The sequence below is a fragment of the Gracilinanus agilis genome, chromosome 1 (assembly GCF_016433145.1).
Source record: "Gracilinanus agilis isolate LMUSP501 chromosome 1, AgileGrace, whole genome shotgun sequence".
NCBI lineage: Eukaryota > Metazoa > Chordata > Mammalia > Didelphimorphia > Didelphidae > Gracilinanus > Gracilinanus agilis.
In genome coordinates, this window is record NC_058130.1 from 364,404,785 (window position 1) to 364,415,719 (window position 10,935).

Genomic DNA, 10,935 nt, shown 5'->3' on the forward strand with positions numbered 1-10,935 from the left:
ATGAGCTCACACTGGACGGTGAGCTCCTAGCTATTTGGGACTATCTTGCCTTTCCCTGTATCCTCAGCGCTCAGAACAGTGCCTGGCACATAGGGGATGCTCAGAACACTGCCTGGCACGTAGGGGGTGCTTCACAAATGCTTGCCGACTGAGGGCAAATAGCAAGCTGCTTCCTATTCTTCTTTGAAGCGGAGCTTCTTCGTGTGATTCACCCGGGTGACCATTTTGCTCCTCACTTCAGGGACTCCTCCTGCAAGACAAAGGTTCGTTCTGTGAGGTGCCCCGTGTCAAAGCAGTTCCTGTCCTCAGTGATGGTATGCAATCTCTGTTTTCCCCCTCCCCCCCTTTGCAGACGTCCTTGAGCTTTTGAGACGGATGTGAGAGGGTTTTTAGTCTTCATGCAAAACAACTAACTAAACATAACAGATGACATCAGCTCGGGCTTTTCAATTCCTGGATGGCAGCGGCGTGTTAATCCAACCTTCATCCTGGATTTCATAAACTAAAACAAGAGAGTTTGGCAGGAGGACAACTCTGCCGGATTGAGGAAATTGATGACGGCGAAGCGTACGGGCAACCCAGCGTATAAAACTCATCCACTTGTAGCCCGATGCTCAGCTACTCCTTTGGATTCGGGACAGCTGCATCCCTCCGTCCCGAACACAGGGCTCAAACTTGAGTGTTTGCCTCACAAGCCCAGGCTCCTCGTGCCCCGGAGAATCAGCCATGAAGTGTCTCTGGCTGCTGCTGACCACGCTGCTGGTACCTGTGCACCTGGCGGGGGCCTGGCCCCCCAAGTACGCGGTTGATTGCCCCGCGCAGTGCGACAGTAACCAATGCAAAACCAGCCAGCGCTGCAAACAGACGGTGCTGGACGACTGCGGCTGCTGTCGCGTGTGCGCCGCGGCAGCGGGAGAGAGGTGCTACCGCACGGTCTCCGGTGTGGACGGCGCCAAGTGCGGCCCGGGGCTACAATGCCAGTTTTCCAACCTCCAGGATGTTTTCGGTGAAGAGTTTGGTATCTGCAAAGGTAAACAAGGGCCTCTCTTTGCCTGGCCTGCCAAGCAGCCGGTAGAAGGCTCTGCTCACTTCTAATGCTTAAGCTGGAAAGGGACCTCCGTCGTCTGTGGATTCATTTTACAGACGGAAAAACTGAGTCCCCAGGGGAAGCAACTAGGTGACCTAGTGGCCAGAGCACTGGACTCGGAGCCAGGACGATCTGGGTTCGAATCCTACTCTCAGAGGCGTACTAATTGTGTCTCTGGACAAGTCAGCTTCAGTTTCTTCATCTGTAAAATTGATTAACATAATTTATAAATATGATAGCACCTATCTCACGGGGTCAAATGAATAATGCAGATAAATTTGTAAATATTAGTTGTCATTCTGAAGGGTAAATATCAAAACTAGAGATATGAACCCAGGATCTGTGGCTCCAAGTTTAGCACCTTTTCCACTCTTACTTTTAATGAGGACTCTCTCAGGAAAGAATCAGATGGGAGATTCACTCACCCCAGCGAAGGAATCCTCTTACGTAGAAAGGATACAGAATGATACCATAAGCAATGACCAAAGAGCAAATTGAACACACACACACACTGAAAGGGATTAAAAAAAAAGTTTAGCAAGTTCATCAGAGAAATGTCTGCGAAGGAAGGTGGTAATATCTTCCTTGGAGCTCAATTAAAGACAGTAGATTATCTTTTGTCTTAGATGCTGTGTGCATCTGCCCTGGAGGCTTTGAGCATCAGGAAAGGATTTGGTGATGATTCTTTGATCCGGAAAGGTTATAGGGTGGAGACAACTCAAGTTAAAATATTTCTTGGGGAGTTACAGTGCTGACTTGGGAATGGGGCGGGGAGCACCATCAGTATTCCAAACACTTGAAAAAGGATTCTCAGATCAACAGAACAAAATTCAGCCCCTTTTAGATCAGGGCTGGCCAGTCAGAGCAATACACAAGTACTAAAGGAGAAATGGAATCTGAAGGAAAGAAAGAGATGCAACCAGGAAAAAGAGAGTAGTCCTAGAAGCTAGGAAGACAGCCTCTGTGCCCTTGAATCTGCTTATTAGAAGCAGAGGGAAGTATTAGTAGAAATTATCAAAACTGGAGTACTTTTCATTTGAAATATTTTTGAATCAAGTTTCCATCAAAAGACCAATGCTATTTCTTTCTTTTTTTTTTTTTTTTTTTTAACCTTTACTGCTTTATTGATACCAGGGCCTAGGCAATGGGGGTTAAGTGACTGGGTCATACAGCTGGAAAATGTCTAAGGCCAAATTTGAACCTAAGACCTCCCATCTGGAAATCTGACTCTCAAGTCACTGAGCCATAACTGCCCCCAGAAATGGTTTTTTTAAAAGCCTTATGATATCAGGAAACTGTCTTCTCTCATTTTTATGAACTATAACAATAGAGAAAAACACCTTACCGTAGTAAAAAAAAAAAAAACAACTAAAAAGTGATCAAGTTTTACAAATTAAAGAAAGCTTTTTTTTTTAAAAATGAAAGCAGTTGGCAATTTCCACATAGTAATGCATTTATAATGAAATTATACCTTTAAAAAAAGAATGCAGCTATCTGCTATTGAGATTTTTAAAGTTTATCTAAATTTCCTAATATTTAAAAATAATCTGTAATTTGACAACTTTCTTACCCACAGAAAGTACCAAGAACTAGAAGATTTGTTTTAAATTCTAAGGGGCTTTGATGATGATGATGATGATGATGATGATGATGATGATGATAATTATAGTTACTATTATTCTCTACCAGTGTAGCCAATTTGGAACAGGAGTAATGATGGAATCTAATGAAACATTTATTTGGTAAACTTTCTTTCTGTGTCCCTCCCTCCATACACACACACACACACACACACACACACACACACACACACACATGCATACACACAGAGTTTTTGTTTGAATAGGATCACATTTTCTGGAAATAGCAGTTCTTATCAGCCAAAAAAGACGGAGACTTCTTGCAAGGAAATTAGAGAGGAAGTGGTTAACACAATCATACTTATAATATAGTGAATATAGGCTGTAGATTGCTTTTTCTCTTGGCATGAAAAGGTCTTTTAAATTTGCTTTTGTAAACCCTTATCTTCTGTCTTAGAATTGATACTTGGTATTAGTTCCAAGGCATAAGAGTAGTGAGGGCTAGGAAAGAGGGGTTAAATGACTTGTGCAGGGTCCCACTGGTAGGAAATGTCTGAGGCCATATTTGAACCCCAAACCTTTCATCTCTAGGCCTGGCTCTCTATTCACTGAGCCACTTAATTACCCTAAAAAGATCTTTTAAACTATAAGATCACATATGGGTTAAGAAACAAATTGCAAAGATTCCAAATTAATGCGGCAAGCTGTTGTTCCTTTGGATAATTGTAATACCTGTGAGTGATGCTGGTTCTACAGAGATTTTTAGGATTCCTTTTTCAGGCAGACTTCAGACTCCTCAGAAATTTTGCTTTGGATAATTCGTTCTCTCCTGCTGTGAAATATTGGTCAGGGGAAGCTTTTGTGAGCATCCTGAAATGACATTTTGAAAACTTTTCCATTTCGTTTGAGCCAAAACTTAGTCCTTCAGCTGTCCAAAGCAACTCAAGTTTGGTTGTGTCTAAATGACCCCAAACGTTCAGACGAAAACTGGTCATTTATTGAAATTTTTAGTCATCCAGATGTTTGATGTTGTATGGCCAAGATTTGAATCAGTTAACAGGTAGTCACTGAATCTTCATACTATATTGACTAGCACTGTGCTAGGTTTTCTGGAGGATATTTTAAAGTCCATCTGGGAATTAACAGAATTTTTTAGGCTGCCTCTCTCTGCTTTTGTGTGCAAATATAGCCTAACTCCCTTGAAGTTGTTTGCATTGATATCTTTCAAATCTCCATAAATCACCCCTCACTCCCATAGAATTTGTTTGATTGACTAATGTCCAAGAGTAACAAATCTTTATGGAGTTCTGGCCACCCCTTGAAAAGGATACACTTTAAAACACTTCATCAATGATCATAGAATTGGGAAGGAACTATAGATACCATCTTATAAATTCTATCGCCTTCATTTTACAGAGGATAAAATGGCAGCCTATTGGACAGCTAGGTGAGGCAGTGAGTAGAACCCTGGACCTGGAGTCAGGAAGACTTATCTTCTTTAGTTCAAATCTGGCCTCAGACTCTTACCAGCTGTTTGATCCCATGAAAGTTATTTAATCCTGTTTGCCTCAGTTTCCTCATCTGTAAAATGAGCTGGAGAAGGAAATGTCAAACCACTCCAGTACCTTAGCCAAGAAAATCCTAAATGGGGTCAGGAAGAGTCAGACGCTACTGAAATAACTCAACAGCAATAACAAAATGGAAGCCCATAGAAGTTGGATTTGCTAAGTAAAAGAGATGGTATTTGAAGATAGGTTGTGTCACTCCCAATTCAGGACTCTTTTTGCTAGGCCATATATCAGTTAGTGGTGGTTTTTTTTGCACCTCAACAGAAGGGTTTTCTTGTTTCAATGAAACAAGGTAAGCTTTCCCTTGTAGGTATGGATAGCAATTAATAGGCAACTTTAATTCTTACTTATTATTTATACTAGGATTTAGGTTTTCAGTGGGCTTTATCATCACTTCCCTCAAAGAAAGCAAGAAAGTCAATTTTATTGTGCCCATTTCAGACTCAAAAAAGTGGTGAATGGGGCATCAGGGAAGATTTTTTTTCTTTTGAGGAGCAGAGCTGGGGTTGGAGCTCTTGCTTTCTTTCCTCCTTTTGGAGCTGAATCTCTTGAACTTTATGCAGAGCCTGAGGTTTCCATGTCCTGACAAGTGAGTAGCAAGTAGAAGGTGGTGCATGGGAAAGAGTGCTGAATTTAGATTCTTAAGACCCAAGTTCAAATACTGGCCCTGCCACTTATTACCTGTATGACTTCCTTATCTGTGAAAAGGTTAGACTGGATGATGCCTAAGAGACTATTCCAGTTTTAGATCTATAAACCAAATCTATACTCAAAGCTAACTACACACCTCCAAGGAACTAGATGGTAGGATTTTATGCCCTCTGCTATTTTTCTCTAACCTCCATTTCTTTTGGTTTTCCACATAGCAAACCTATTAAAAAGATATTTGGGGTGTGTGTGTGTGTGTGAGAGAGACAGACAGACAGACAGACAGACAGAGAGACAGAGACAGAGAGACAGAGGCAGAGAGAGAGAGAGGGAGAGAGAGAGAGAGAGAGAGAGAGAGAGAGAGAGAGAGAGAGAGAGAAAACACAAGAAAACCCAACTCCCCTTCAGGAGAAGAAAGAAAGCAGCAAATGTAACATAGGGTAGTGGAAATCCTATTAGATGAGAACTGAAGAAGCCTATAGATTCTAGCTCTATCTCTTTCACTGATTAACACTGGAACCTCAGTTTCTTCTACTGTAAAATGAGATCTTTGTCTATGAGGTTCCTCCCCTCCCTGAAATGCTATTTTTCCTCCAGAGAAACTGGCTGTGTGGAGGCAATTTTTCTTCTGTTAAACTTAACAAGAGTAATTAAGGGAGACAGAAAGCCTGTTGTAATGAATAGACCTGAACCCTGCCTTAGACATTTACTTTACGTAAACATAGGCGAATCACATCTCTTAGCCTCAGTTTCCTTATCGGTAAAATGGGGCTAAATCATACTAGTAGAATTACTGTGAAGATCAAATGAGGTAATTTGTGTGATGCGTTAACCAGATCCAGATTTGAAAGGAACCATAGAGGTTATTAGGCCCGACCCCCCCATTTAAAAGAAGAGGGAACTGAAGCTTAGAAAGGGTAAGTATAGATCTTAGATTCAGTTCAGGTCCTGTGACTCCAAGCTCTTCATTGTACCATTATTATTAATCCCTGATTTACCTAGGTATTTCTGATCTGTTAGGAGAGTATTTAAGTCTATATTTACATTTCATTTTTTTAGTAAATCATCTCTTATAAATTATAACATATATAAAGTAAATTGAGGTTCATCATCAAATCAGAACTACTGAGAATTTGGGTGTTGTTGAATTGTTTCAGGTGCATCGAACTCTTCATGACCCCATTTGGGACTTTCTTGGCAAAGATACTGGAATGGTTTGCCATTTTCTTCTCCAGCTCATTTTTCAGATGAGGAAACTGAGGCAAAGAAAGTGAAGTGACTTAGCCAGGGTCACACAGCTAGTAAGAGTCTGAGGCCAGATTTGAATTCAGGAAGATGAGTCTTCCTGACTGCAGGTCCACACTAACCCCTGTGCCATCTAACTGCTATGAGTTTGGGAATACAGTGGATGAAAAGTAGAAATAATCAACCCCTCCACTAAACTGTTTTTATTTTTTAATCCTCAAGAGTGTCCCTATGGTACCTTTGGAATGAACTGCCAAGAGATCTGCAAATGTCCTTCCGTCATATGTGATAAAGTCAACGGAAAATGTTTGAAATTTTCCTTTTTCCAGGCTAATTCAAAGCCTTCTGGCAGGAGATCGGTGGCCCCTTCAGGTAAGAGCTGACCCTGAATTTCACTATAGAATCAGAATCGCTATGTCCTTGATCTACCAGTTGCTCTCTTAATATCAATCTCTATTTTACCTTAAGTAGGTGAGTAGAAAAAAGGGAGTAGCTCCTGAGTATTCTCTTCCATGGATATAACCCAAGGGGAAGCCAAGCTAGTTATTGTCACTGTTTGTTTTTAAGAAGGAAAAAAATTTTTTTTTTGTTAAGGCTAAAGCATATAGTCTAAGGATTAACAGATTTCTTAGAAAACTCTTCTTCCTTTTCAGGTAGAGAATGAATCTAATTCTCAGCCAATTATTTCATTTGCCCAGTTTGCAGAGACACTAATTAGGATATGGAAGTTCTGTAAATCCTTCAGTGAGCTGTTTTAGACATTCACTAGCCAAAGTCACTCCCCTCCTGATCTCACTTAGAAAGAATGATTTCAAGGATGAAATATTCAAGCCAGGATATTAGAAACTAACTTAAAAAAAAAAAAGCAATTTGGTGCTCATTTATTTATTGTCTTGAAATGACTAGGCTTAGTCAGTACTCCTGAGAATCTATAGGTTTGAGAGCAAGGGGTATTTGAATAATGAATGAGATTGTTCTAACAAGTACTTTATATTTGTGGCATGTCTGGGCACTGGCCTGTTTCCCACAGTTTCCAGCAGAGTCCTGCCCAATAGGCTTATTTTTATTGTAGGACTTTTAGAAATCTGTGATTACTTCTGCAGAGACACTCCCTCTGCTAGTGCTGATCCCAAACCTTGGACATATTTGGGAGCCAGAACTCTCATAGGTGGCTGTGGTCTAGCATCCAGCCTTTTTGAAGAATTACCAGTCTGTTGTCTTGGCAATAAGCTTTGGTCAGCCTGGTCTTCAGAGGGTGGCCAGCCCATCCAAATCCTTTCTCACCCTACTAGCGTAGCCAGAGTCATATTCATTTTAGAGTATTATGTTAGTGGAAACTGGAAGCATTAAATAATCAATAATTGTTGACTATTAAGTGATTAATTAATTTCATCTGCAATGAGAACTCTCAATGAAGAAATGCCAATATAGATCAGCAATTTATCAGTGTCTTAGAGGACGGATCTTTTCATGGACTTGAGGGGCCATAAATTTGGATTGAAGGGAAAAATACGTCTTTCTTTTTGACTTCTAACTTAAAGTGAAAAATGTCCTTAAATTATGAATTTTCAAAAAATGAAACATTAATCTGAGAGGGGCTTCATCAGACTATCAAAGGCTTAGACCGTCAAAATATTGGGAACCTCTGTCCTAGAGAGTTGCCTGGAATTCTGATACAGAGTGCCCCTAGCAGGTCCTCCTGATTCCAGAGCCAACTCTAGTCATTATTCCATGTTGTTTCTATTAAATGGATACCAGTTCATTTCATATAATATTAGCTATAGTGAATAGTGAATATATTATTCACTAATAATCTATATATCCTATGTCCTTTCATAGAGACATGGAATAATCTCAAGTCAGTCAGGTTTTTCTGATCTCTTACATTTCATATTAATTACAATGAATTAAATACAACATGCATATTAATTATAACCATAATTGATAATATTACATAAATCATTACATATCAAATACATAATTAATTATGCACATATACAAAGTGCTATGTGAACTTTAAAGAGCTATTAAAAAACTAGCTATTCCTTGTTGTCTTATTGTATTTGGTAAATGTGTCTATTTCCCCAACCATGTTATCTGGCACCTGTGCAAAACATCATCATGCAAGATCACACGTATTACAAATCATGTCCTCTAATACATCACTCTCATGTAATATCACTGGGTACAATAGAAAGGAGGTGAACCATTGGCCCTTGAAATGAACTATAAATTGAAATTCTTTTAACCATGGGATTTCTTTTCAAATTATTGAGTATGAGGAAGAGTTGGTAACTAAGATGAATCTAAGTACATCCTTGGTGTATTTTATTTAAGGAACAGAAACGAATATTGTCTCCATCTTTATAACATATGAACCTTGAAGTCCATATTTTAGACAGAGTAATGAAATTATGTTCTTCAGTGAAGTTCTCTTTCATGGGTCATTTCAGGGTGGAGATGTCATTGGGGCACAAACTCTGGCATATCCTACCAAACTGGGAAGGATTCAAGTATTAGCCTGATGACCAACAATTTGTCTCTTTCTTGAGGATCAGCCTAGACAAATGCAAAGGGATTTTGCACCACTTTGACCACAGGGTGTTAAATGTTTTGGTGACAGAAGATTGTAAAGATGACATCTGAAGTTCAAGGGGTGGGGTTGCAATCTGCTTTGGTGGAGGGAAGATCCTTTCTGAGGACATTGCAATGTCCTTGAAGTATTGAACTGGAATAAGTGTATGTATGGAGTAGAATGAGAGTATGTCATAAATAGCAGATAAGCAGCTAATAAAGGAGGATTCACTCACCTTATTTTTCTTTCATATTTGCATTTAACTTGGAGGGTTTTTTTCTTTTTTACACTTTGGCTCTATAAATGGATGGAGTATTAGTTGAAATTATGAGGGAAATATTAATCAGTATTTCTAAATGTCTATGACTTATCTATAGAACCCTTGAAATCTGTATCATCAGTGTTTCACATGGTTTGAAATATTTTTATTGGTCATATTACTTTAAGTATAGATTCAAAAAAAGCACATTTCTTCTTTCATTGTGGGGGACAAGTGTGGTTGCACACCAGATTCTGTCAGACAGTTACTATGTTGATTGGTTTTACAAAAAGGGGTTCGTTTGGTGGTGGTTGGGTGGGAAAGTGTATATTGGGAAATGAAAGCTATGTAAAAACAAAATAAATAAATCTATTTTAAAAAACCAACATTAGATTTTCCCCCTTTCCCCTTAACTCTTCATACTTTTCTCTTCCATTTTGCTTTCATAAAAATCCAGGGTTGGAAAGGACCATGAAGGATACTCTTGTTCATACCCTTCTCATAAGCTACACCAGGATGAGGATCTAATCCTATCTCTGGTTCTTTTTGTCATTTTACAAAGAAGGAGATTCCATGGGCTCCTGGTAGAGTCTAGTCCATGGTTTAACAATCCTCAATGACAGGAAATGCTTCTGTATGTCTAACCTACATCCTTCATACTGCACCTCAAGGCACTATTTCCTCTCGTTCAGTTCTCCATAGGAAATGAAGAACAGCTGTCTTCTCTGAGTTCTGTGGCTACACAAAGATCTTTAGTTCCACCTTGATCCCTTGTATACAAATTCATTTAGGGGTTGGAGGCCAAGTATGAGTGAAAAAAGACCTCTGAACCTTTTGCCACAACTCTTCTTGGAGGTTCACAAACCTGGGTGGTCTTTTCCCCCCTTCTTTTCCTTGTGTGCATTTCCCTAGCTTGGCCAAAGGGGTGAGAAAGATCATTGTTGATATGTGACTGGGAAATTTGTTTTATATATTTCTGCCCAAGAGCACTAATTCCTGGAAATCTCATATGAGCTAATTATCAGGAATCATACTGAGCCTTCATAGCTAGAACCGAGTCCCCAAGGGAGCTACATATTCCTGGTTTTCTTTCTTTTAATAGACAAAGAAGCTTATGTCCTATGAGTTTAAGTGACTTGTCCAAGGTGACACAGCTAGCAAATACATGAATGAGGCAGGATTTGAATACAGAACTTTCTGACTCTTAAGTCCATGCCAGCAGTTATTATAACATAGCTGATATTTTTCCACAAATTGAGCATTTCAAGCGCAAAGTGATAATTTTTTTTCACAAATCTTTTTAATCTATGGATGTATCACAGTTAATTGAGTCTGATTTTGGTTCTTGACCTTACAGATCATGACATGGCTTCTGGAGATGGCAACTCGGTCAAAGAACAATTTGTGAAAAAGAATGGAACTCGTTCTCCAGTTATGAAATGGTTAAATCCCCGCTGATATCAGTTATGGTTTGATGGGACAGCCAAATGAGTACTCCCCTTGAAGATTGTTTAATACACAGCCAGACATTTCAAAAACAATCTGATTATCAAATAGGAAAACCAAATTTCTGTGATCCAGTGAGACTCCGGGGTGGGTGGGTGGGTGGGGGAAACGTTTATTTAGATTCTGTAAAATGCCTATGATTGGACACTTTTAGATATTTGTCTTGATAAGTATTTGATCACTAGACATATTCTAGATCGGTAAGATGTATAGCAATATTGAAGAAATTCAAAGAAAAGACATTTAAATAATACCAGTATGCAGGTGTGACCGCCAAAGAGAAGACATCCAGAGCCAAACCTCCCACCCAGTCCTTTGACTGGAATGGCTCCTGACACCAAGATTTGGGAAGACTGGGAAAGGGTGGGATCCATATCATATACTCACTTGTGATAATTTTTAATCATTGGAATGATTGTAATAGGATTGAGTGCTTTCTTTCACATTGAGAGAAACAAAGGGAAATG

General features: G+C 39.4%; 2 protein-coding genes across 3 annotated transcripts in view; one reads left to right on the top strand and one right to left on the bottom strand.

The window, feature by feature from the left end:
* The window catches only part of GZMA (granzyme A), a 110,526-nt gene extending 109,798 nt beyond the window's left edge, over positions 1-728 (bottom strand). Inside the window, exons 1-2 of the mRNA XM_044681110.1 lie at positions 623-728; positions 237-363 (exon numbers count right to left, since the gene is read on the bottom strand). Coding sequence (XP_044537045.1) covers positions 237-363; positions 623-728 — 233 coding nt within the window. The remainder of the gene's footprint in view (positions 1-236; positions 364-622) is intronic.
* Positions 727-10,420, top strand: ESM1 (endothelial cell specific molecule 1). 2 transcript variants are annotated; one of them, XM_044657743.1, is made up of 3 exons: positions 727-1,030; positions 6,351-6,500; positions 10,320-10,420. In XM_044657743.1, exons 1-3 carry the CDS (start codon positions 727-729, stop codon positions 10,418-10,420), a joined length of 555 nt encoding a protein of 184 aa, XP_044513678.1. The 2 variants fall into 2 exon arrangements, with proteins under 2 accessions (XP_044513678.1, XP_044513679.1); XM_044657744.1 differs by lacking the exon at positions 6,351-6,500.
* Positions 10,421-10,935: the final 515 nt, after the last annotated feature.